This window comes from Scyliorhinus torazame, chromosome 16, assembly GCF_047496885.1.
Source record: "Scyliorhinus torazame isolate Kashiwa2021f chromosome 16, sScyTor2.1, whole genome shotgun sequence".
Lineage (NCBI taxonomy): Eukaryota > Metazoa > Chordata > Chondrichthyes > Carcharhiniformes > Scyliorhinidae > Scyliorhinus > Scyliorhinus torazame.
In genome coordinates, this window is record NC_092722.1 from 76,379,966 (window position 1) to 76,407,067 (window position 27,102).

The 27,102-nt window shown below is 54.3% G+C and overlaps 1 protein-coding gene across 2 annotated transcripts in view; it reads left to right on the top strand.

Moving 5' to 3' along the window:
- Positions 1 to 24,301, top strand: part of LOC140392885 (protein FAM131B-like) — a 121,304-nt gene extending 97,003 nt beyond the window's left edge. For both annotated transcript variants that reach the window (XM_072478646.1, XM_072478644.1), the window contains 3 exons: positions 18,722 to 18,928; positions 21,449 to 21,586; positions 23,757 to 24,301. In XM_072478646.1, coding sequence (XP_072334747.1) covers positions 18,722 to 18,928; positions 21,449 to 21,586; positions 23,757 to 24,166 — 755 coding nt within the window. In that variant the 3' untranslated portion in view covers positions 24,167 to 24,301. The remainder of the gene's footprint in view (positions 1 to 18,721; positions 18,929 to 21,448; positions 21,587 to 23,756) is intronic.
- Positions 24,302 to 27,102: the final 2,801 nt, after the last annotated feature.

Sequence of the window (27,102 nt, forward strand, 5' to 3'; positions counted from 1 at the left end):
GTGGCAGGCACACGTGTACTGCTGCGCTCTGAAAGTGAAGGCAAATTTATACTGGAATGTATTTGCCAATGGAATGGACCAGAATCCATTACTGACGTCCAAAACCGTGAAATATCGGGCATGGAGTCCCTGTTTGAGCATGGTCTCGTTGTTGCAACGGTGGGGGCTGCTGCGGGGGTGACTTTATTGAGTTCCCGATAATCAATGGTCAAGCGCCATGATCCGTCGGGTTTTCTTACTGGCCAAATCGGGGCATTGTTAGTAGAGGCTACCGGTCTTAGGACACCCTGCTCTAATAAACTTTCTATAATCTTGACGATTTCTCCCTCTGCTTCTAGGGGAAATCCATACTGTTTCTGGGGTCTTGGGTCCGGTCCTGTTATCTGTACGGAACCGGTCATCCGTCCACAGTCGTGTTTGTGGGTTGCAAATGCTGCCCTGTTCTTTTGCAGGACTGCCCTAACCTGTCGGTCCGTGCTGAGTATGGTGGGGTTGAACCTAAACTCGCCTACTGCGCTAATCTTGTTCATATAATCCCCTCTATTGAGCATTGCGGGGGCTCTAGCGGATTTCGCCATCTTCCAGACACACTGGTTGACTGGATCGAAAGAGAGGTGGTGAGAATTCATGAAGTCGATCCCCAAAATGTGCTCTGCTGTTGGGGGCAGGTCAACTAACACTACGGGGTGTTTTGTATTAATGGTGCCGATTTGGATGGGTACAGGGGTTGTGATATGTCCCTGTTGTGAGTGGCCTGTGAAGCCGCTGAGGGTGATAGTGGCTGTGGTGGGCCACGTGTCCTTACCAAGGGTGGAGGAATTTAAGGTTGTGCGGGACCCTCCTGTGTCCCAGAGAAGCTCGATCGGCTGTCCCCTAACCTTTGCTGCGACTACGGGTCGTCCTGACCTATCCCACAGGGTGTGGTGGTATGTATTAGGGGTAATACGGTACACCACGTGTCGACAGGCTATTGGTGGAGGGATGCCAGGTCCTGATAGGATCTGCCACCTACTGGACTCCACCCAGAAATGCCGGTATAAGAACCCAGTTTTTCCCTCCATTTCCCTCAGCAGCTGCATTCTGTAACCACGCTGCTGGGGATAAAGTTCTGCTTAATAAAGCCTTCAATTGACATTACCTCAACCTGCCTCACGTCATATTGACGGTGCTACACAGGGTATCGCAGACCCAGCTGGGGGAGCCTGTACACCGTCAGTCCGTTCCGGTCAAGTCTGTCTGATCGGACTGGGCACTAACGCTATGTATGGGCTCTGCCTTTTTCTTATTGAGAGTGCCTGTCTGTTGGGCTTTCTGTGGTTTTTTAGGAGCCTTGCATTCTTTGGCAAAATGCCCCAACTGTCCGCAATTGTAGCACTCTTGCGGTTTTGCTGGGGGGCTGCTCGTTCCCTCGTTTACCCAGGCGGGGTTGTGGAGAGTGGTTCTTACTGCCTGCACGTCTGCGGTGGCTTGGTTTTCCTCGCGGGTTCTAGCTGCGGGTTTACCGTGAGCCGCTTGTTCCCAAACGCGGGACAATCTTTTGACCACCCACTTCTCATTATGAGCCTCCTCCGAGGGGTCATAATTATTACAGGCATTCTGTCCTGCTTCCGTGGCATGGGAGATAAGGGTGCGGGTCCACTTGGCCATATTGTCTGCGGACAAATGGGCACGATCTACATTTCCGAAAACGGCTTCAAAGTGAATGCACAAGCGTCCTGCGAACGCTGTGGGGTGTTCAGACTTCTTCTGTCTGCATTTATTCAGACCGTCTACGGGGTCGCCCCGGTTGTACCCGATCGCATCTAGGATCGCTGCGTGCATTTCTGCAAGGGTGCCTCCTCCTACATTCTGTGGGTCGGGAAGGGCTGCTGCGACCGATGGGTCTAAGCTGAGGACCGTGAGCTTTACCTGCTCTTTCTCATCCAGGCCGTACATGGTCGCCTGGTGTTTGACGGTGGCAAAGAAATGGTGTGGGTCTGAAGCAGGGAGGAACGGTGTGATTTTCGCACACGCGTCCCGTAGTTGGGTCACTGTGAGGGGGGTGGAATATAAGACTTCCGCCTCGTCTGCTGTGGCTGTGCGGTGGGTTGTTACAGGGTTCATGGGAGCCTGTATTCCCTGCTGTGTGGGGGGTGGGGGTGCTCTCCTCCTTTGGGGTTTTCCCTGCGCACATGCTCCCTGAACATATCTCTGCGCTGTCTCTTGCAGTTCTCCCCAATCAGGGCCGTCTTCCTGGTCTAATTTTTCCCCAAAGGTTTCTTGGAATCCCTTTTGCACAGAAAGCATTGCTTGCAGGTCTGCAATTTGCTTCCGGCACTTCGCCTGGTCTATGGTGCTCTGCCTTTGTTCCGTGGTTGCAGCGTGGAGCGCTCTCAAGGCTGCCTTGAGATCACTACATTGCTTCTGTAGCGTCTCCACCTGCTTCTCTGTTTCTTTCTTTACCAAGACTGCACTCTGCGTGTCCTGATAAGCCTTCTCATACTGGGACTGGAAACTGCTTAAATGCGCCAGACAAGACTGGTGACCCCGTTTGGCGTCAGCCACCTCTTCGTCCTTGGCTTCTAACTGCCTTTTCAATTCCAGGTTCTCTTTTTCCATCTCGCATACATCGATTTTACTCATACGATGTATGCCTTCTATTGCTTTGCGGAGCGTCCTGACGACCTCCTCTGTGCCTCGCAATTGTGCCAGACAGGACACAATTGCCATCGGCTTGCGTGCTTTTCCTAAACTCTTTTTGTGGATCTCACTCAGGTTCTCCCACCAAGTATGCCCTATGCTTCCGGGGCCTGAATCGTCATTATTGCAGAAATCATTCCACATGGGCCATCCTTTGCCCTGCAGAAATTTGCGAATTTCCACTTCCCAAATGGGACACTGTCCCACTCTACTGCTGCTGGTCGCTGCGACCGCAAATTCCTCGGGGTTCATGAGGCGTTGCATTGCCTGCATTGCCTGCATGGCCATCTCTCTTATCTGCTCGCTACGTTCAAATTTGGAACAGGGGGCTGAGGTGGTGTCGTAGATGCAGGTACGGCTTGCGCTAATTTCCGAAAATACCGACTTCCGACAGTTTTGACGCAACAAAATCTATCAGTTTTACCTTATAACCCTGTTAGTTTCGCATGCATACACACACTTCCAAATTGTGAATTATTAACCAGAACCGCTTGAACGCTTGTGGGTTTTTTTTTTCGTTTTTGTTTCCGATTGGATTCCATTCAAATTATTGGGGTTCTCCCGGAGTGGTTTTCCACTTCTATGTCGGGTCCCGGCGGAGTCGCCAATTATGTTGCTCTTTTTAGCCTTAGTTTATTAGCTCTGATTATGTCACCTTTGCTCACGAGTCGCCAGGTATCTTTCGGATACCGCCACGTGGTTCAAGCTCGAGTTATGATTAATAAGTCAGCACACCGCTTCGTAAGATTGAAATCAACGGTCATTTATTATGTACAACGGGACTTCCGGGTGCGGCTATGCAGAGCTAGGTCGCATATTCGGCAGCTCCTGCTTGGAACGGACTTTTGGGCTCTTTTACAGGGCCCCCACGGCATTTGTTTGACATTTCCCGGTGTGGGAAGAAGGCGGCAATATTCCCCCGACAGTGTCCCCCAGGAAGGGTATGTCTCTTGGTTGCCAGACACACGCAGAAACAGTGAAAGATTTGGCTGCAACTACAGGATAAACAGGGCCTCTTCCAGCATGCAGGCGGGGGAAGGGCAAGCTTAAAGCTGCAAGCTGACCAGAGGGCCTGTATCAAAGGTGAATTCTAGCAGCAGAGGGAACAACTGTGAAAAGACCTCATCAAGGCCACTGAAGGGACTTCCGGTTGCGGTGATGCCTAGCTAGCCGCACGCTTCGGCGGCTCCAGCTCCGACGGACCTTCGGGCTCTTTTAAGAGCCTCAACGGGGAATTTTTCGACGACGCAACCCGGTGTGGGGCGTGTGAGAAGGGAGTCCCCCCCAAACGAAGGAGGAAAAAACCGGCGGCGGCGGCTGCAGCGCGAGGAATCGTCGACCAAAGGGTCAGAAAGAGAGAAGTACAAGATGGCGGCGGAGAAAGCGCAGGCGACATGGGGGCCTGAGCATGAAATTGTGAGACGGTGCGTGGAGCTGCTGAAGAGGGAGGTGCTGACCCCGTTGCTACAGGCAATTGAGGGGCTCAAGGAGACATTAAAGACCCAGGAGACAGAGCTCCGTGTGGTGGAGCAGAAGGTGACAGATATTGAGGACGAGATCCTGGGCCTGGCGGTTAAGACACAGACGCACGAGGCACTTCATAAAAAGTGTACTGAAAGGATCGAAGCCCTAGAAAATGGAGCGCGAAGGAAGAACCTTCGGATACTGGGTCTCCCTGAGGGTGTGGAAGGAGTGGACTGTGGAGCGTACGCAAGTACGATGCTGAGCTCACTGATGGGTGCTGAGGCCCCTACGGGCCCCTTGGAGGTGGAGTGGGCAAATCGGATTCCGGCGAGAAGACCAAAAGCGGGAGAACCACCCAGGGCGATAATCGTGCGATTTTACCGCCTTAAGGATAGAGAAGAGGTCCTGAGATGGGCTAAAAAGGTGCGGAGTAGCAGATGGGAGAATGCAGTGGTACGGGTATACCAGGATTGGAGTGCGGAGGTGGCGAGAAGGAGGGCGAGCTTCAACCGAGCCAAAGAGGTGTTGCATAAAGGGAAGGTGAAGTTCGGGATGCTGCAGCCGGCAAGACTATGGGTCACGTATCAGGAGAGACACCATTATTTCGAGACGGCGGAGGAAGCATGGACCTTCATCAAAGAAGAGAAATTGGATCGGAACTGAGGGACTGATGCTGCAGGAAATGTTATTGTTAATGTTACGGTGGAAGTTAATTGAGCAGTAAACAGGGAAGGGGGGAGACATTGGGGAAATGTGGGCGCCGGTGAGGGGGGAAAGACGGGACATAGTTGGAGAATGGGGAAGGGGAGGGGGAGGGGAAAGGGAGCTGCGCCATAAGAGGCGGGTCAGGTAAAGGGATGTTCCCGCACCAGAAAGAATAAGGCGGGAAGACAGGCGCAAGGCGGATGGGAGTTCCCCACATGGGGGGGGTCGAGGAGTGAGCAGGAGTAGCCGGGGTCAGTTGAAGTCAGCTGACTTACGGAAGTAATATGGGGGGAGCAATCAAGCTAGAAAGAGATCTAGCGGGGAGGGGAGGAGGGAGGGAGAAGGGGGGGGACAACTGGGTTGCTGCTGCGGAAATCCAAAAGGAAATGGCTAAAGAGTGGGTGGGCGGGGATGGTGTGCGACGCTGGGGGAGCGAGCGGGAGCGCGGAGGCGGGATATGGGACTGGCCTAGAGAAGGTAATGGCTAGTCGACACGGGAGGGGGGCAGGTAGCCCCCTAGTGAGGCTGATCACGTGGAACGTGAGAGGCCTGAACGGACCGATAAAAAGGGCCCGAGTGCTCGCGCATTTGAAAGGACTAAGGGCAGACGTGGTTATGCTCCAAGAGACGCACCTAAAGGTGGCGGACCAAGTTAGGCTAAGGAAAGGATGGGTGAGACAGGTGTTCCACTCAGGACTGGACGCAAAGAATAGAGGGGTGGCCATTTTGGTGGGGAAACAGGTCGCATTTGAAGCAAAGAACATCGTAGCAGATAGCGGAGGTAGATATGTAATGGTGAGTGGTAGGCTGGAGGGAATGGAGGTCGTGTTGGTTAACGTGTATGCCCCAAACTGGGACGATGCGGGATTTATGAGACGGATGCTGGGGCGTATACCGGACCTGGAGGTAGGAAACTTGATTTTAGGAGGGGACTTTAATACGGTGCTGGACCCGGGGCTAGATAGATCCAGCTCAAGGACCGGAAGAAGGCCGGCAGCGGCCAAGGTACTTAAGGGGTTTATGGACCAAATGGGGGGAGTGGATCCATGGCGATTTCTTAGACCTAGGGCTAGGGAGTATTCCTTCTTCTCCCATGTCCATAAAGTGTACTCCCGGATAGATTTTTTTGTTTTGGGAAGGTCGTTGATCTCTAGGGTGGAAGAAGCTGAGTACTCAGCCATAGCGGTTTCGGATCATGCCCCACATTGGGTGGACCTGGAATTAGGAGAGGAAAGGGAGCAGAGAACACTCTGGCGATTAGATGTGGGACTGATGGCGGATGAGGGAGTGTGTGCAAGAGTGCGGGGGTGTATTGAGAGATACCTGGAGGTCAATGACGACGGCGAGGTCCCTGTGGGAGTGGTATGGGAAGCACTAAAAGCGGTGGTCAGAGGAGAGCTGATCTCCATTGGGGCCCACAAAAGGAAAACAGAGGCCAAGGAAAGGGAAAGATTACTGGGGGAGATTTTAAGGGTGGATAGGGAATTTGCAGAGACCCCGGAGGAGGAATTGTACAGGGAGAGGAGACGACTCCAGACGGAATTTGACCTTCTGACCACCAGAAAGGCGGAGGTACTGTGGAGGAAGGCACAGGGGAGGAGGTATGAATATGGGGAAAAGGCGAGTCGCCTGTTGGCTCATCAATTGCGAAAGAGGGCAGCAGCGAGGGAAATAGGAGGAATTAGAGACGAAAGGGGAGACACGGTGCGAAGGGCAGGAAAGATAAATGAGGTGTTCAAGACCTTCTATGAGGAACTGTATAGGTCTCAACCCCCAGAGGGAGAGGAGGGGATGCGGCAGTTCCTGGACCAATTGAGGTTCCCGAAAGTGGAGGAGCGGGGGGTGGTAGGCCTGGGGGCACCGATTGGGGTGGACGAGGTTATTAAGGGACTGGGAAGCATGCAAGCAGGGAAGGCCCCAGGACCAGACGGGTTCCCGGTGGAGTATTACAGAAAATATGTGGACTTGTTGGCCCCGTTGATGGTGAGGACGTTCAATGAGGCCAGGAAAGGGGGGACTCTACCCCCGACGATGTCGGAGGCGACGATATCGTTAATTTTGAAGAGGGATAAAGATCCGTTGCAGTGCGGGTCCTATAGACCCATTTCATTGTTGAACGTGGACGCCAAATTGTTGGCAAAGGTACTGGCATCGAGGATAGAGGACTGTGTCCCGGGGGTGGTGCACGAAGACCAGACAGGGTTCGTAAAAGGGAGACAACTGAATGTTAACGTGCGACGACTATTAGGGGTGATAATGATGCCCCCAGTGGAGGGGGAGGCAGAGATAGTGGCGGCAATGGACGCAGAGAAGGCATTTGATAGGGTGGAGTGGGAGTATTTATGGGAAGTGTTAAGGAGGTTTGGGTTTGGGAACGGGTTTATTAGCTGGGTTAGACTTCTTTATGGGGCTCCAACGGCAAGCGTAGTTACAGGTCGACATAGATCGGAGTATTTCCGACTATATAGGGGAACAAGACAGGGATGCCCGCTGTCTCCATTGTTGTTCGCGTTGGCAATTGAACCTCTGGCCATGGCGTTGAGAGACTCCAGGAAATGGAGAGGGGTGATTAGAGGGGGAGAAGAACACCGAGTCTCGTTATATGCGGATGACCTATTGTTATACGTGTCGGACCCAGCGGGGGGAATGATAGAGGTTATGCGAATTTTGAGGGGGTTCGGGGATTTCTCGGGGTATAGGCTAAACATGGGGAAGAGTGAATTATTTGTGATACATCCAGGGGACCAGAGTAGAGAGATAGAAGGCTTGCCTCTAAGGAAAGTGGAAAGAAACTTTCGATACCTGGGGATTCAGATCGCTAGGAGCTGGGGAACCTTGCACAGACTTAATCTGACACGGTTGGTAGAACAAATGGAGGAGGACTTTAAGAGGTGGGACATGCAGCCTCTATCACTGGCGGGCAGGGTGCAAGCAATTAAGATGATGGTCCTCCCGAGGTTCTTATTTGTATTTCAATGTCTCCCTATACTAATCACTAAGACCTTTTTTAATAAAATAGACAGGAGCATCACGAGCTTCGTGTGGGCAGGGAAAGTTCCGAGAGTAAGGAGGGGGTTCCTTCAGCGTAGTAGGGACAGAGGAGGATTGGCACTACCGAACTTGGGCGATTACTATTGGGCCGCCAATGTGGCAATGATACGTAAATGGATGATGGAGGGTGAGGGAGCGGCGTGGGAAAGACTGGAGAGAAAGTCCTGTAAAGGGACGAGTTTAGAGGCGCTGGTGACGGCGCCGCTACCGATCTCACCTAAAAAGTTTACCACGAACCCGGTGGTGGCGGCAACATTGAATATCTGGGGACAGTGGAGGCGACAGAGAGGGGTGCGGGGAGCCCTGGTGGGGTCCCCAATCAGGAACAACCATAGGTTCACCCCAGGAAGAATGGATGGAGGATTTCAGAGCTGGTTCCAGTTGGGAATTAGGAGGGTGGGAGATTTATTTATAGATGGGACTTTTGCGAGCTTGGGAGCATTGGAGGAAAAGTATAAGTTGCCCCGGGGAAATTTCTTGAGATATATGCAGGTGAGGGCATTTACTAGACAACAGGTGAGGGAATTTCCATTGCTCCCGACACAGGGGATACAGGACAGGGTGCTTTCAGGGGTGTGGGTCGGAGAGGGCAAGGTGTCAGAGATTTACCGAGAGATGAGGGAAGAGGGGGAGGAGTCGGTGGGCGAACTAAAAGGAAAGTGGGAAGAAGAACTAGGGGAGGAGATAGAGGAGGGTATGTGGGCTGATGCCCTAAGCAGGGTAAATTCCTCTTCCTCATGCGCCAGGCTTAGCCTGATTCAATTTAAGGTGCTACATAGAGCACACATAACGGGAGCAAGATTGAGCAGGTTCTTTGGAGTGGAGGACAAATGTGGGAGGTGTGGCGGGAGCCCGGCAAACCACGCACATATGTTTTGGGCATGCCCGGCACTGGAAGGGTATTGGAAGGGAGTGACGGGAGTGATTTCGCGGGTGGTGAAGGCCCGGGTCAAACCAGGCTGGGGGTTAGCTCTATTTGGAGTTGCGGATGAGCCGGGAGTGCAGGAGGCGAAAGAGGCCGACGTTGTGGCCTTTGCGTCCCTAGTAGCCCGGCGCAGGATCCTACTCATGTGGAAGGAGGCGAAACCCCCCGGACTGGAGGCCTGGGTAAATGATATGGCGGGGTTCATTAAACTGGAGCAGATAAAGTTTGCCCTGAGAGGATCGGCTCAAGGGTTCACCAGGCGGTGGCAGCCATTTCTCGACTACCTAGGGGAACGTTAGAGGGAAGACAGATGACCAGCAGCAGCAACCCAGGGGGGAGGGGGGGGAGGGGGAGGGGGGGTTTAGTTTAGGTCAAAGATAAAGGGGTTTTGTTACTTGTGTATTGTTTAAAATTTCTGTATTGTTATTGTTGCGTTTGCTTTGTAAGAGGGGAAAAATTGTTGTTGGGGAAAAAATTTTCAATAAAACATTTATAAAAAAAAATAAAAAAAAAAAAAAAAAAATTTTATTATGTACAACAAGTAATGTTTACACAATAATCCTACTTTCTATATCAAAACCTACCACTACTGGCCAATACTTAACTTTAGGAAGGGCCCACCAGGTCAGGGAAACGAATGGCTTATCGAATCGGATCTGGCCCGCGGGATTCAAAAGGCTGATACAGGTCGATGGCTAGGAGTCTTTATCGGGTAGCGATCGCTGGAGTCAGACTTACTGTTTCTGGTCGATGTTCTTGCGAAGGCCTCGAGCAGGAGAAGAAGGGAGAGAGAGAGCGATCTGAACTTGGCCCCTCACTTTATAGGGTCCAGGGGCTTCCCGCCTCTCGGGGCGGCCCTTGACCCTGAGTCCCAAGTGATTGGACTTGTTCCCAATCACTGGGTTCGATACGTCCAATTGCGAGGCGATTCCTCGATCGGGGGGGTGGTCGTTCACCTGTCTTTGTCTCGGCCACTGCTGGCGCCGACAGGTCTGGCCGGCATTCAATTGCAAATATGTTGCAATTGTTCCTGGGGATAGCCGATTAAACTGCAGATGTCTGGGTTGATGTGCTGCTAATGGTCGCAGGTATCGATCTGGGCTGACTTCCCCAGAGCCGAATACGCTATTCTGTCTGCAGCTGTCCGTTTGTGTCCTGTTGGCTGCTTTTCCCAGCAGCCTTTTCGGTTAGCCATTTTAAATCGGGTTTTGGCCAAATTAATAGGGAATCAGCCATTTTAGGTGGCTACAATATCCCCCCCCTTTTGACTTGATATGTTTTCAGACTGGCCTCAAGAAAACTGGACATAACAAGTGGTGAGAATAAGCAAAGCTGCACACTGCGAAAATGATAAAGTGATACAGAAACAATTAACTGTGTTGTGAGTCCATCGTGAGAAATGTCCATATCTGTCTTGTGGGTGTGTTGAAGTGTCGTTACAAATCTAGCCGGCCAGCTGCCTTACGGCTTCTGCTGGAGCGTCTTAACGGTGGTGGTGGGGATGACGGTTTGATGTCATCAAGAGTACTGTCTGGCGTTGTGTGGCGAGGAGCGTCCTGTGGACTAATGGACTTAGTCATTGTAGGCCGAAGCATTAACAGATCCCGGCGGTTACGGCGAAAGAGTACTCCCGCCGACGACTTGACAATGTAGGACCGTGCGGTGCCTCCTGCCTGATCACCGTGGCTGGCAATGTGGGCACCCTTTTCCACTTTCCCATTTGACTGTGGGTAGCGCGGACTGGATGTTACATGCCGAAAGTTGTAGCGCTCTGAGAACTCTTTCCATTCCCAGCTCGCAAAGCAGGGACCATTATCTGACATCACCACACGCGGGATTCCATGTCGCTCGAATGTCTCCTGGCACGCCTTGATGACAGATGAAGACGTGAGATCATGGAGTTTCAGTACCTCCGGATAGTTTGAGTAATAGTCCATGATCAAGACGTAATCACACCCTGTGGCATGAAATAGGTCAATGCCCAGTTTTGTCCTCGGTGCCATTGTGAGTTTGTGTTGCTGCAGTGGTTCGTTACACTGTGCGGGTTGATGTCTTTGGCAGGTGTCACATGTCATGACCATGTCCGTTATGTCTTGCTTCATGCCGGGCCAGTACACAGCCTGTCGTGCTCGCCTTTTGCATTTCTCAATTCCTAGGTGGCCTTTATGAATCTTACGTAGCTCTCGGCGCGGAGTGTGGCCGGAAGCACAATCTGCGCATTGCGTAGCAGCAGGCCGTCAACTTCAATCAGTTCTGACTTGACATTCTGAAATTGTGGACATTGTCCCCTCGTCCAACCGTGCTGGAGTAGGTGCAGCACCCTCCGTAAGGTTACATCTTTCTGCGCCTCCTGTCGGATTAGGCAAAGCTTCTCATCCGAAGCAGGCAAATTCTCCATGCATAACTGTGTTTGGGCCTCGATTTCTCTGATAGGGGCTGATGGTGCGTTGTCAGTGCCAATTGATCGGGACAGTGCATCGGCAATGGCAAGATCTCTTCCTGGAGTGTATACTAGGGTGAAATCATACCTTCGCAGCTTCATCATGATGCACTGCAGACGAGGTGTCATGTCATTTAGATCCTTGTCTATGATATGGACCAACGGCCTGTGGTCGGTTTCCACTATGAACGTGGGCAGGCCGTACACATAGTCATGGAACTTCAGAATCCCAGTGAGGAGTCCGAGACATTCTTTCTCGATTTGTGCATATCTGCACTCAGTTGGGGTCATGGCCCTGGACGCGTATGTCACCGGGACCCAGTCAGACTGGTCGGCCTGTTGGAGGAGAACGGCGCCAATCCCGTCCTGGCTGGCGTCAGTGGAGATCTTGGTGGGTCTGGTTGCGTCAAAGAAAGCAAGGGTCGGTGCCCTCGTCAGTTGTTATTTGAGATCCACCCATTCATTTTGGTGACGTTGTGTCCACTCAAACGCAGTGGTCTTTCGTAGGAGATTGCGTAAAGCTACCGTCCGTGCGGACAGGTTTGGGATGAACCTGCCGAGGAAGTTGACGAAGCCCAGAAATCGCAGCACCGCCTTCTTGTCGTGTGGTGTCTTCATGGTCCATATTGCAGCGATTTTCGCCTCATCAGGGCTGACACCCTGAGATGATATGGTGTCACCCAAAAAGGTTACAGGCTCCTTTGCAAATGTGCATTTTGCCTGGTTCAGTTTCAAACCGTATTTATGAATCCTCTGAAACACCTTCTTCAGACGACTGAGGTGTTCTTCATTGGTGGACCAGACGATGATGTCATCCACATAGACTCTGACACCCTCGATGCCCTCGGTCATTTGCTCCATTATCCTGTGGAAGATCTCTGACACAGAGATAATGCCAAAGGGCGTGTGATTGAAGCAGAAACGTGCGAATGGCGTGTTGAACGTACACAGTAATCTGCTCGAATCATCGAGCTGTATTTGCCAAAACCCCTGCGAGGCGTCGAGTTTGGTGAAGATACGAGCATTCGCCATCTCAGATGTGATCTCTTCACGCTTGGGGATAGGGTCGTGTTCCCGGCGAATGTTCTGGTTCAGGTCTTTCGGGTCTATGCATACGTGAAGATCTCCAGAAGGTTTCTTAACACAGACAATGGAGCTAACCTAGTCAGTCGGCTGTGTGACTCGCGATATTACGCCTTGTGACTGCAGTCTGTTGAGTTCCGCTTTCAACTTCTCCCGCAGTGGAGTTGGAACCCTCCTGGGCGGCTGAATGACGGGTTTGGCGTCTGTCTTCAGCATGATTTTGTATTGGCAGGGTAGGGTGCCCATGCCTTTGAATATGTCGGGGCATTCTTGTAGCATGCTGTGGAATTTAGCTTCCAGGCTTGATGGATCCTGGGTGTGCATGTAAATGCGTTGCACCAGCCGCAAGTCTTTGCAGGCCTGAGCGCTGAACAGTGATGATTTATTGTCATCTACAATCTCGAATCGTAGCTGCTTGCGTATCGTCTTGTTGTCCACCCGGAGATGGCGCGATCCCTTTGAGGCGATCTGATTGCCGTTGTAGTCCTTCAGCCGACGTGCAGCGGGTATTATTTCATGGTCTCCTGGAATCGAATGGAGATCTTTGCTAGTGAGGAGGTTAGCTGAGGCCCCCGTGTCAAGCTGGAAGACTAATGGAAAGTCATTGACTTGCACAGTCGCAGTCCATTCACTGCTGGAATCAATGCTGGTGACCGGGTGAGGCGCGGCGATTGTTGCGTCATGTTCCTCAATTGTCTCAATTGTGTCCACAACAAGCGAGTTGTCGCAAGCGAGGTGGTCCTCATCCGAGGAATACTCATCATTGTTTTTTTTGTGCTCCGTTGAGTCTATGCTTTTTACGTTGAAGTTCATGTGCTTCTGTCTTGTCTTCATTTGCAGTGCAGCTCTGCACTGTGAGGCAAAGTGGTTGTATTTGCCACACTTTAAACATTGTTTTCCAGAAGCTGGACATTGCCCTTTTAAGTGGGTGTGTCCGCAGTGGGGACACGTCATGACGCTGTCCCTCCACGCTTGCGCATGCGCAGTAGGCCTTTCTTCCGTGTCAAATCTTCGGGAGAACTGCACATGCGTGTGGCCTGCATCCAGGTTCGCGCGCGCGGGATTGCCGCTAGAGGAGCGCCTTCTGGACGCCTGGGCCACCATTTTGACGGGCTCGACCTCGTGGTGAAGGCCTTGGTCCCGGTAAGTAAGCTCCTCATATTCTTCTTTACTTTTTTCATAAGTAGAGCATCTTTGCATGGCTGTTTCTAGATTTAGGTCTTTTCGTTTTAATAAGGATTTTCTAAGCCCCTCATCAGATATACCATTGACTATCTGGTCTCTGACGAGGGAGTCACGGAGGTTTTCAAAGTTGCAGGATTGAGCTAGTAATTTTAAATCAGTTACAAAACTGCTGAAAGCTTCTCCCGGTTTTTGTAAACGCCCGGGGAACTTGAATCTTTCAAATATCTCATTGACTTCAGATTGACAGTGGGTTTCAAATTTTTTGATGATTATTTCCAGCTTGCCCTTGTCCTCCTCTTCCAGGTAGGTAAAGGAATTATATATTTCTAATGCCTGTGGACCTGCCAGGAATAAGAGCAAAGCTATCTTCCTGGCATCAGATGCTGAGGTTAGATCCTTAGCTTCTAGATATATTTTGAACTGTTGTATGAAAAGTTTCCAATTGGAATGCGTATTACCAGTGGTCTGGAGCAGGCGTGGAGGTTGGATTGGGTCCATCGTGCCGATTGGTATCTGAAGGCTCCGAATGCTGCGAGGCCTTCCTTGGTCGAATGTCTGGTTTAAGTTCTCTTCTCTTGCTGATGTCTAGCTGGCTTGCTGAACCCACTCCTGGTGCTATATGTTATTCTCTAATTCTGAATAACGACTGTAGACTTACAGTAAACACAAACACTTTATTCAAAGGGTTCGTTCTGCTTCCAGAGCTCAACTAGATGTAAAACAGTCAAGAGGTATCACCAGTGAAACTAAGGTAAACGGCCTATGCTAAGCTATCCCTGTGTGCTGCTGCTCACTAGCTCTGTGCTTCTAAAAGAGGCGGATCCTGCCTTGGGCTCGACCCTTTATACCCGTCTCTGATGCTCCCTCTAGTGATGCTGTGGCTGTTACATCTGTGCTGCAGTCCCTGGTGTATGTGCAGATGATTACATGGGTGGTCCCGGGGGGGTTGCTGCTGGGAGCGCCGGGGGAGGGGAGGGTGGTGCCGGGCCGGGGGTGTATGTGCATGTGGAACCTGCTGGTGCCAGGTCCCTGAGGGAGACAGTATCCTGGCAACCGTCGGGGTACGCCACGTAGGCATACTGGGGGTTGGCATGGAGCAAGTGCACCCTCTCCACCAACGGGTCTGCCTTGTGGAGGCGGACGTGCCTACGGAGCAGGACTGGTCCTGGAGCTGCGAGCCAAGTCGGGAGCGACACCCCGGATGTGGACTTCCCGGGGAAGGCAAAAAGACGTTCATGGGGTGTGTTGTTAGTGGCGGTGCACGGTAGTGACCGAATGGAGTGTAGTGCATCAGGGAGGACCTCCTGCCAGAGGGAGGCCGGGAGATTTCTGGACCATAGGGCCAGTTGGACGGCCCTCCAGACCGTCCCGTTCTCCCTCTCTACCTGTCCGTTTCCCCGGGGGTTGTAGCTGGTCGTCCTGCTGGAGGCGATACCCCTGCTGAGCAGGAACTGACACAGCTCATCGCTCATGAATGAGGATCCCCTGTCATTGTGGATGTAGGCGGGGAAGCCGAACAGAGCGAAGATTGTGTTGAGGGTTTTGATGACGGTGGCAGACGTCATGTCAGAGCATGGGATGGCGAAGGGGAATCTGGAGTACCCATCGACCACACTGAGAAAACAGGTGTGACGGTCGGTGGAGGGGAGGGGCCCTTTAAAATCCATGCTGAGGCTTTCAAAGGGGCGGGAGGCCTTCACTAGGCGCACCCGGTCCAGCCGGTAGAAGTGCGGCTTGCACTCCGCACGGACCTGGCAGTCCCTGGTGATTGTCCGTACTTCCTCGACGTAGTAGGGCAGGTTGCGGGCCTTTATGAAATGGTACAACCGTATGACTCCCGGGTGACAAAGGCTGTCGTGCAGGGTCCGGAGTCGGTCGACCTGTGCGCTGGCACATGTACCTCGGGAAAGGGCGTCTGGGGGCTCGTTGAGCTTACCGGGGCGATACAAGATCTCGTAATTGTAGGTGGAGAGCTCGATCCACCACCTCAAGATCTTATCATTCTTGATCTTGCCCCGCTGTGTGTTATTGAACATGAAGGCAACCGACCGTTGGTCAGTGAGGAGAGTGAATCTCCTGCCGGCCAGGTAATGTCTCCAATGCCGCACAGCTTCAACGATAGCTTGGGCCTCTTTTTCAACGGACGAGTGCCGAACTTCTGAGGCATGAAGGGTGCGGGAAAAGAATGCCACGGGTCTGCCTGCCTGATTGAGGGTGGCGGCTAGGGCGACGTCCGATGTGTGGCTCTCTACTTGAAAGGGCAGCGTCTCGTCTACTGCGTGCATCCCGGCCTTGGCGATATCGGCTCTGATACGGGCGAAGGCCTGCTGTGCCTCGACCGTCAGGGGAAACTGGGTGGACTGTATAAGTGGGCGGGCCTTGTCCGCATAGTTTGGGACCCACTGGGCGTAGTATGAAAAGAACCCCAGGCAGCGTTTGAGGGCCTTGGGGCAGTGGGGGAGGGGGAGCCCCATGAGGGGGCATATGCGGTCGGGATCGGGCCCCAGAACTCTGTTCTGGACCACATAGCAATCGGTTCGTGCTGAACACGCATTTCTCTTTGTTGTCCGTGAGGTTGAGGAGAGTGGCGGTGTGGAGAAATTTGGCAAGGTTGGCATCGTGGTCCTGCTGATCGTGGCCGCAGATGGTGACGTTGTCTAGGTACGGCAAGGTGGCCCGCAAATCGTACCAGTCGACCATTCAGTCCATCTCCCTTTGGAAGACCGAGACCCCGTTGGTGACGTCGAAGGGAACCCAGGAAGTGATAAGAGACGACCGTCCGCCTCGAAGGCAGTGTATGGACGGTCCGATTTACGAATGGGGAGCTGGTGGTAGGCTGATTTGAGGTCTACCGTTGAGAAGACCCGGTACTGTGCAATCTGATTGATCATATCAGATATGCGTGGGAGGGGCTACGCGTCGAGCTGCGTGTACCGATTGATGGTCTGGCTGTAGTCCACGACCATTGTGTTTCTCCCCAGTTTTACCAACTACCACTTGGGCTCTCCAGGGGCTGTTGCTGGCCTCGGTGATGCCTTCCCGAAGCAGCCGCTGGACCTCGGACTTGATAAAGGTCCTGTCCTGGGTGCTGTACCGCCTGCTCCTGGTGACGACGGGTTTGCAATCCGGAGTTAGATTTGCAAAGAGGGAAGGTGGATCGACCTTTAGGGTCGCGAGGCCGCACACAGTAAGGGGTGGTAGGGGCCCGCCGAATGTCAGGGTTAGTCTGGGGAGGTTGCACTGAAAGTCCAGGCCGAGTAGTAGGGCAGCGCAGAGGTTGGGGAGGACGTAGAGGCGGAAGCCGCTGAATTCAACGTGAGCGTGACCGTGCAGTACCCCCGGATCGCCACGGAATGGGGTCCGGAGGCCAGGGAGATTCTTTGATTGGCGGGGTGTACCGCAAGGGAGCAGCGCGTGACTGTATCCGGGTGGATGAAGCTTTTGGTGCTCCCGGAGTCCAGCCGGCAAGAGTTCATGTGTCCATCGATTTTAACGCTGGCCGATGCAGTAGCCAGGTTGTGCGGTCGAGACTGGTCGATGGTCACTGAGGCGAGTCATGGTTGGTCGTTGCTGGTGTCGGATGATGGGGAGCCCGGGGGGCACAGGTCCTGGAACGCTGGCGGTGCCCATGTGCCGTGGGGGAGACAAGATGGCGGCGCCTGAAGATCTTGGGGAGGACAAAATGGCGGCGCCCATGGGCCGCACGTGGCGGGGGTTGGAAAAGATGGCAGCTCCCATGGGTCACATGTGCTGCGCGGAGGGGAAGATGGCGGCGCCCACTGGCCGCGCTTGGTCTGAGGGGGGGAAGATGGCGGCGTCTACTGGCCGCACGTGGTCCGTGGAGGTGGAGGTGGCATCGCCCATTGTCTGTAAACGAGGGGGGTGGGGGCGATAGCGGCGACTGCGCGGGCCTGGCACACCGCGGCGAAGTGCCCCTTCTTATCGCAAGCCTTACAAAGTGCAGCGCGGGCCGGGCAGCGTTGGCGGGGGTGTTCTGCTGGCCGCAAAAGTAACATCGGGGACCCCCGGGGTTCACTGACTGGCGCGTGGCGCAGGCGTATTGGCTGGGTAAGGCCCCCGCTGGGGCGGCCGTCTGTGGGGTCCACGATGCGTAGGAGGGGTGGGCCGTGCGGCTGGGGGTGTAGGCCTGGATATCGGGTGAGGCGACCGTCATAGAGAGCTCGCTTCTTTGTCTCTGTGAGATCGAGCGTGGCCCCCTCTAGAAGTCGCTGGCGTATGAGGTCCGACCCAATCCCCGTAACAAAAGTGTCCTGCATAAGGAGGTTTGAATGTTCCGTGGCCGTAACGGCCTGACCGTCACAGTCCCGGACTAGTGGGATTCGGGCCTGCCAGAAGTCTTCTGTGGACTCACCAGGGAGTTGAGAGCGAGTGGCGAGTACGTGCCTGGCGAAGAGCGTGTTCGTCTTCTGGGCGTAATTCTCCTTGAGAAGTGTCATGGCTTCGGCGCAGTTCGGGGCGTCCTGGATCAGCGGAAAGACATTGGAGCTCAACCTCGAGTACAGGATCTGTATTTTCTGAGCCTCTGGAACAGGGCTTGGCGGCGAGTTGATGTACGCCTCAAAACAAGCTAGCCAGTGATTAAAGTCCTTTTTGGCATCACTTTATTGTGGATCCAGATGCCAAGGGGTTCGGCTTGATACGGAGGTCCATCTTCTGAAAACCTTAGAGCAATAAATTGAGGCACGATCAATTGTACAAAGACTCAGGTAGGATACAACTGAGGCCTTATTGCTCTAAGATGTGTGGCCTCCCACAGCAGCTGGCGAAATGGCTGCTGAATGGAGGACACGCATATTTATACTCCGCCTACTGGGCGGAGCCAGCAGGCAGGGACTACCAACGTACCTGTAGTACAGGTCCTACCTTACATCACCTAATATAGGTGCAACAGTGGTTTACCACAGTGGGTAGAGTCAGTGTACGTGGGGATGTGGGAGGGGATTAAATAGGTGGGTAGAGTCGGTGATAGGGGAGAGTGTACAGGGGGATGTGGGAGGGGATTAAATAGGTGGGTAGAGTCGGTGATAGGGGAGAGAGTACAGGGGGATGTGGAAGGGGATTAAATGGTTGGGTAGAGTCGGTGATAGGGGAGAGAGTGTACAGGGGGATGTGGGAGGGTTGTGAGTTGGACAGGGTGAGCAATGATCGATCTCTTACGATGTCCACAGTTCGCCTTCACAGCGGTCTGTCTAAAACGGTGAAGAATCACATCACGAAACCCACAGCAATGGGTTCCGGGCGCGTGGCTCACATGATCGAGTGGCAGGGATGGAGCAAACAACTACCAGCTCCAAACATCAACGCTGAAATACCCATGGATGTGGATACATACTCAGACCTCAGCGATGGAGAGAAGGAGGCCAGATTCGCAGCAGGTACAGCACGGGCTGGATACAGAGTAAAGCTCCCTCTACACTGTCCCCATCAAACACTCCCAGGACAGGTACAGCACGGGGTTAGATACAGAGTAAAGCTCCCTCTACACTGTCCCCATCAAACACACCCAAGACAGGTACAGCACAGGGTTAAATACAGAGTAAAGCTCCCTCTACACTGTCCCCATCAAACACTCCCAGGACAGGTACAGCATGGGGTTAGATACAGAGTAAAGCTCCCTCTACACTGTCCCCAACAAACACTCCCAGGACAGGTACAGCACGGGGTTAGCTACAGAGTAAAGCTCCCTCTACACTGTCCCTATCAAACACTCCCAGGACTGGTACAGCACGGGGTTAGATGCAGAGTAAAGCTCCCTCTACACTGTCTCCATCAAACACTCCCAGGACAGGTTCAGCACGGGGTTAGATACAGAGTAAAGCTCCCTCTACACTGTCCCCATCAAACACTCCCAGGACGGGTACAGCACGGGGTTAGATACAGAGTAAAGCTCCCTTTACACTGTCCCCATCAAACACTCCCAGGACAGGTACAGCTCGGGGTTAGATCCAGAGTAAAGCTCCCTCTACACTGTCCCCATCAAACACTCCCAGGACAGGTTCAGCACGGGGTTAGATACAGAGTAAAGCTCCCTTTACACTGTCCCCATCAAACACTCCCAGGACAGGTATAGCACGGGGCTAGATACAGAGTAAAGCTCCCTTTACACTGCCCCATCAAACACTCCCAGGACAGGTACAGCATGGGGTTAGATACAGAGTAAAGCTCCCTTTACACTGTCCCCATCAAACACTCCCAGGACAGGTACAGCACAGGGTTAGATACAGAGTAAAGCTCCCTCTACACTGTCCCCATCAAACACTCCCAGGACAGGTACAGCATGGGGTTAGATACAGAGTAAAGCTCCCTTTACACTGTCCCCATCAAACACTCCCAGGACAGGTACAGCATGGGGTTAGATACAGAGTAAAGCTCCCTTTACACTGTCCCCATCAAACACTCCCAGGACAGGTACAGCACAGGGTTAGATACAGAGTAAAGCTCCCTCTACACTGTCCCCATCAAACACTCCCAGGACAGGGACAGCATGGGGTTAGATACAGAGTAAAGCTCCCTTTACACTGTCCCCATCAAACACTCCCAGGACAGGTACAGCATGGGGTTAGATACAGAGTAAAGCTCCCTTTACACTGTCCCCATCAAACACTCCCAGGACAGGTACAGCACAGGGTTAGATACAGAGTAAAGCTCCCTCTACACTGTCCCCATCAAACACTCTCAGGGCAGGTACAGCACGGGGTTAGATACAGAGTGAAGCTCCCTCTGCACTGTCCCCATCAAACACTCCCAGGACAGGTACAGCATGGGGTTAGATACAGAGTAAAGCTCCCTCTACACTGTCCCCATCAAACACTCCCAGGACAGGTACAGCACGGTGTTAGATACAGAGTAAAGCTCCCTCTACACTGTCCCCAACAAACACTCCCAGGACAGGTACAGCACGGGGTTAGATACAGAGTAAAGCTCCATCTACACTGTCCCCATCAAACACTCCCAGGACAGGTACAGCACAGGGTTAGATACAGAGTAAAGCTCCCTCTACACTGTCCCCATCAAACACTCCCAGGACAGGCACAGCACGGGGTTAGATACAGAGTAAAGCTCCCTCTACACTGTCCCCATCAAACACTCCCAGGACAGGTACAGCACGGGGTTAGATACAGAGTAAAGCTCCCTCTACACTGTCCCCATCAAACACTCCCAGGACAGGCACAGCACGGGGTTAGATACAGAGTAAAGCTCCCTCTACACTGTCCCCATCAAACACTCCCAGGACAGGTACAGCACGGGGTTAGATACAGAGTAAAACTCCCTCTACATTGTCCCCATCAAACACTCCCAGGACAGGTACAGCACGGGGTTAGATGCAGAGTAAAGCTCCCTCTACACTGTCCCCATCAAACACTCCGAGGACAGGTACAGCACGGGGTTAGATACAGAGTAAAACTCCCTCTACATTGTCCCCATCAAACACTCCCAGGACAGGCACAGCACGGGGTTAGATACAGAGTAAAGCTCCCTCTACACTGTCCCCATCAAACACTCCCAGGACAGGTACAGCACGGGGTTAGATGCAGAGTAAAGCTCCCTCTACACTGTCCCCATCAAACAGTCCCAGGACAGGTACAGCACGGGGTTAGATACAGAGTAAAGCTCCCTCTACACTGTCCCCATCAAACACTCCCAGGACAGGCACAGCACGGGGTTAGATACAGAGTAAAGCTCCCTCTACACTGTCCCCATCAAACAATCCCAGGACAGGTACAGCACGGGGTTAGATACAGAGTAAAGCTCCCTCCACACTGTCCCCATCAAACAGTCCCAGGACAGATACAGCACGGGGTTAGATACGGAGTAAAGCTCCCTCTTCACTGCCCCAGGCTTTCTCCCACTTAGTGGTGTAACCTGCTCCCCCTTCCTGCCCTTTACTGCATCAGGAGTGATGAAACAGTTCGCTATTTCTGAAGCCACTCTCATTGCCTGGTCATCAATGGACGGTGAGGAAATCAGTAATATCTCCAGCCCAGGGGAAGGTGGACAACTGAACGGACGACTTGACAGCACAGATCAGCAAGGTACCTCTCGCTCGTCTCTCTCTATCCCTCTCTCTGCCTTTGTCTGTTTGTCTCTCTCTCTCCTGTCTCTCTGTCTCTTTGTCTCTCTTGGTGTTCCCCTCTATTTTCCCCTCTCTCTCTGTCTCTATCATCTTTCTCAGTCTCTCTCTGTCTCGCTCTCTGTCTCTCTCTCTGTGTTCTCTCTTTGTCTCTCTCTCGTCTTTTTCTCTCTGTCTGTCTCCATCTCTCTGTCTGTCTCTCCGTGTCTCTCTGTGTCTCTCTCGTCTTTCCCTCTGTCTCCCTCTGTCACTGCACTGTAAATTCTATGTCTAAGTCAGATCTCTGCTCCTTTTTCAATAAGGAGTATGACATTCCAGCAACGTGCCAGAGTGACTGACGATAATAGGGCCGTTGGTCCCAAAAGAACAGACTGAACGATAGTCTATGCCTGCAATATGGGGCGGGATTCTCCGCAATCGGCGCGATGTCCGCCGACCAGCGCCAAAAACGGCGCGAATCAGTCCGGCATCGCGCCGCACCAAAGGTGCGGAATTCTCCGCATCTTGGGGGGCTGAGCCCTCACCTTGAGGGGCTAGGCCCGCGCCGGACTGATTTCCGCCCCGCCGGCTGGCGGGAAAGGCCTTTGGTGCCCCGCCAGCTGGCGGGGAAATTACTTTGCCATGCGGCGCATGCGGGGGAGCGTCAGCGGCCGCTCACGGCATCCCCGTGCATGCGCAGTGGAGGGGGTCTCTTCCGCCTCCGCCATAGTGGAGACCATGGCGAAGGCGGAAGGAAAAGAGTGCCCCCACGGCACAGGCCCGCCCGCGGGTCAGTGGGCCCCGATCGCGGGCCAGGCCACCGTGGGGGCACCCCCGGGGCCAGATCGCCCCCACCCCCCCCCAGGACCCCGGAGCCCGCCCGCGCCGCCTTGTCCCGCCGTCCCAAAGGTGGTTCAATCCACGCCGGCTGGCGTGGGTTGACAACGGCGGGACTTCGGCCCATCGGGGGCCGGAGAATCGCCGGTGGGGGCCCGCCAATCGGCGTGGCGCGATTCCCGCCCCCGCCGAATATCCGGTGCCGGAGAATTCGGCAACCAGCGGGGGCGGGATTCACGCCAGCCCCCGGCGATTCTCCGACCCAGCGGGGGGCGGGGTCGGAGAATCCCACCCATGAAGTTTGTAAGGTTTGGTTTTGTCCACAGGAATAAAGTGTTTCTATTCCTATTTTTTCTAAAAAGCCGCAAAATGACTCAATACACGGTGAAAAGGTTTCCTATTTCACAATAATGTGATTAAACCTATCAGTTTCACTTTCTCTAATTCTCCCAAACCAATTTCTGTTACAGTTGAATTAAAATTAAAATTTGGCTGCTGGGAAGACATGCTAAAACATATTTTTAAAAATTGTATTACAAACATTAGAACCTAGTCATAAAAAAGGACAGATGAAAGGACTCAGATGTTTTTGAGCAAGTTGACTAGTTTACCATTTTTATTTTTAAACTTCAGTTCTATTGATTGGCATCGGGGTTGTGGGGATAGGGTGGGGGCGTGGGCTTAGGTGGGGTGCTCTTTCTAAGGGCCAGTGCAGACTCGATGGGCCGAATGGCCTCCTTCTGCACTGTAAATTCTATGATTCTCTCTCTCTGTATTCCCCTCTCTCTCTCTGTGTCTGTGTGTCTCCCTCTCTATATTCTCTCTCTCTGACTCCCTCTCTCTCTCTCTCACCTTTTGCTCTCTGGCTCTCTCTCTCTTTGTCTCTATCTCTTTGTGTCTGTCTCTGTGTGTGTCTGACTCTCTGTGCCTTCCTCCTCTGTGTGCCTCTCTCTCTCTGTCTTTCTCCCTCTGAATCTCTACCTCTCTGTCTCTACCTCTCTGTGTCTGTCTCCCGCTGTGTGTGTGTCTCTGTCTTTCCCTCTCTGTGACTCTCTCTCAGTCTGTTTGTCTCCCATCTCCCTCTTCTGTCTTGTTCTCTCGCTCTCTCTGTCTGTCTGTTCTCTCTGTCTCCATCATTTCACTCTCGTCTTTCCTCTCCTTTCTTTTCTGGCTGTCTTTCGTCTCTCTCTCTCTCTCTCTGTCCGTGGCTCTCTCTGTTTCTCTCCCCCTCTCTCTCTGACCCATTGTGTGTCTCTCTCTATCTCTCTCTCACACATTCCTTCTGTCTCTCTCTCTCTATACCTCTTTCCCTGCAGATTCGTGCCTGCAGCTATTCCAGGAGTCCTGGCCCCAGCTGGTTACGCAGGGTATGTACTGCCTCAGCACGTCGGGTGTCTGGGAACCGAGTCCCAGTGAGAATTCCCCGGCCACCCTGTCATCTGGGATCCAGCACCTGGAAGACCAGGAGCTCCAATTCAGCGTCTCGGCGGGACAGCTGCCTCCCTCGGTGCCCCCCCAGCAAGCGGACGCCCCCTCCCTCGTGGCTGCTCACTGCCCTCCAGCCGAGGTATTGCCTACCCCTCGGCCCCCCGCCACGTCCCCCTCTCTGGGGCAGGACCCGGAGTCGATCTCCCCTCGTGACCAGGCTGAGCTGCCTCCGGGTCGCAAGGTCTCTGATGTCACCTCGAGCGGGGTGCAGTCCTTTGAGGATGAGGAGGGTGAGTGAGCGAGTGAGGGAGGGAGGGAGTGAGGGAGTGCGAGTGCGGAGAGAGGAAGATCATGATTGGATTCAGCGATCTGCTGTCTCCTGAAATTGGGAAGGGAGGGGTGGGTGTGTAAAAACAGCAGCGATGGAGCCCGCCCCCCCCCCCCCCCCCCGTCTAAACCCTACCTCCCCCTCTGCAATTGTCACCTTCTCTCACTCTGTCTGCTGCTTAAACCCTACCTCTCCCTCTGCAATTGTCACCTTCTCTCACTCTGTCCGCTGCCTAAACCCTACCTCTCCCTCTGCAATTGTCACCTTCTCTCACTCTGTCCGCTGCCTAAACCCTACCTCTCCCTCTGCAATTGTCACCTTCTCTCACTCTGTCCGCTGCCTAAACCCTACCTCTCCCTCTGCAATTGTCACCTTCTCTCACTCTGTCCACTGCCTAAACCCTACCTCTCCCTATCCAACTGCCACCTTCCTTCCATCCCTCTTTCCCTCCTTTGGGTGAGTCTACACACAACTTCTCTCGCTCTCTCCCCCCGTCCCTCCTCCCCACTCTCTCCCTCCTCCTTCCCCCTCTCTCTCCCTCCTCCCCACTCTCTCCCTCCTCCTTCCCCCTCTCTCTCCCTCCTCCCCCCTCTCTCCCTCCTCCTCACCCTGCTCCCTGACGACCACCTTTCTACAGACTCTCCCTCTTTCTCTCTCTCTCCCTCCCTTGCTCTGTCTCTTTCCAGGTGGAATCTACACCCTCCTTCCTACTCAACCCTTTTTTCCTCTCTCTCTCACTCATACTCCCTTTCTCTACCCCTCCTCTCTTCCTCCCCTTCCCCTCCCTTCTCTCCCCCTCCGTCCCCTCCCTCCTCCATCCCCTTCCCTACCCCCTTCCCTTCGCTCGCCCCTCCCTCCTACCTCCCCACTCCCTCCATCCTCCCTCCTCCTTCCCTTCTCCCACTTTCCCCCTCCCTCCCTCTTTCCCCTCCCTCCCCCTTTCCCCCTCCCTCCCCTTTCCTCCTCCCTCTCCCTTTCCCCCTCCGTCTCCCCCTCCCTCTCCCTTTCCCCCTCCCTCTCCCCCTCCCTCTCCCTTTCCCCCTCCCTCTCCTCCTCCCTCCCCCTTTCCCCCTCACTCTCCCTTTCCCCCTCCCTCCCCACTCCCTCCCCCTTTCCCCCTCCCTCCCCTTTCCCCCTCCCTCCTCCTTTCCCCCTCCCTCCCCCTTGCCCCCTCCCTCCCCCCTTGCCCCCTCCCTCCCCCTTGCCCCCTCCCTCCCCCTTGCCCCCTCCCTCCCCCTTTCCCCCTCCCCTTTCCCCCTCCCTCCCCCTTTCCCCCTCCCTCCCCCCTTTCCCCCTCCCTTTCCCCTTTCCCTCTCCCTCCCCTTTCCCTCTCCCTCCCCCCTTTCCCCCTCCCTCCCCCCTTTCCCCCTCCCTCCCCCTTTTCCCCTCCCTCCCCCCTTTCCCCCTCCCTCCCCTTCCCCCCTCCCTCCCCTTCCCCCTCCCTCCCCCTTTCCCCCTCCCCACCTCTCTCTGTCTCCCTGACTCCTCGATCACTCTCTCTCCCCTTTCCCCTCATTCTCTCACCACCTTCCTCTCTCTCCCCCCGCCTTTTCCCTCTCTTTCTCTCTGCCACCCCATACCCTCTCTCTCTCCTCTTCCCCTTTGCGCTCTCTCTCCCCCTTCTCTCCTTCCCCCTCACTGTCTCTCCCATCCCCCCTCTCCCCTTCCCCCTCACTGGCTCTCCCATCCCCCTCTCTCCCCTTCCCCCTCACTGTCTCTCACGTCCCCCTCTCTCCCCTTCCCCCTCACTGTCTCTCCCATCCCCCTCTCTCCCCTTCCCCCTCACTGTCTCTCCCATCCCCCTCTCTCCCCTTCCCCCTCACTGTCTCTCCCATCCCCCTCTCTCCCCTTCCCCCTCACTCTCTCTCCCATCCCCCTCTCTCCCCTTCCCCCTCACTGCCTCCCCCATCCCCCTCTCTCCCCTTCCCCCTCACTGTCTCTCCCATCCCCCTCTCTCCCCTTCCCCCTCACACTCTCGCCCATCCCCCTCTCTCCCCTTCCCCCTCACTGTCTCTCCCACCCCCCTCTCTCCCACTCCTTCCCCACCCCTCACCCCTTCCTGCTCTCTCGCTCCCCCCCACTCTCCCCTTCTCTCCCCTTCAACCCTCTCTCCCCTTCCCCTCTCTCCCACCCCTTCCCTTCCGCACTTCCACCTTCCCCCTCCCTTCCTCCCCTCTCTCTCCCTTCCCCTCTCTTTCTGTCCCTTTCTCTGTCGCTCTCTCCCCTTTCACTTTCCTTCCTCCCTCTCTCTCTTCTCCCGTTACTCTCTCCCCTTCCCCCTCACGCTCCCTTTCCTCATCTCTATCTCTCTCTCCTTCCCCCTACCACTCTCTCTCTCTCTCTTTCTCTCTCCTCCCCCCTCGCTCTCTCTTTCCCCTTCCCCTTGCTCTTTCCTTCCCACTCGGACTCTCTTTCCCCCACACTTTCTCTCCCTTCCCCCTGTCTCTCCCCTTCCCTTCACTCTCCCCCCCTCCCTCCCCTTCCCCCTTACACACTCTCTCTCCCATCCCCCTCACTCATGCTCCCTCCCCATACCCTCTCCTCTTCCCCTTTGCACGCTCTCTCCCCTTCTCCTTCTCTCTCCCCTTCCCCCTCACTGACTCCCCCATCCCCTTCTCCCCTTCCCCCTCACTGTCTCTCACGTCCCCCTCTCTCCCCTTCCCCCTCACTGTCTCTCCCATCCCCCTCTCTCCCCTTCCCCCTCACTGTCTCTCACGTCCCCTCTCTCCCCTTACCCCTCACTGTCTCTCCCATCCCCCTCTCTCCCCTTCCCCCTCACTGTCTCTCCCATCCCCCTCTCTCCCCTTCCCCCTCACTGTCTCTCCTATCCCCCTCTCTCCCACTCCTTCCCCGTCTCTCTCCCCTTCCTGCTCTCTCTCCCCCTCGCTCTCTCCCTTCATCCCACT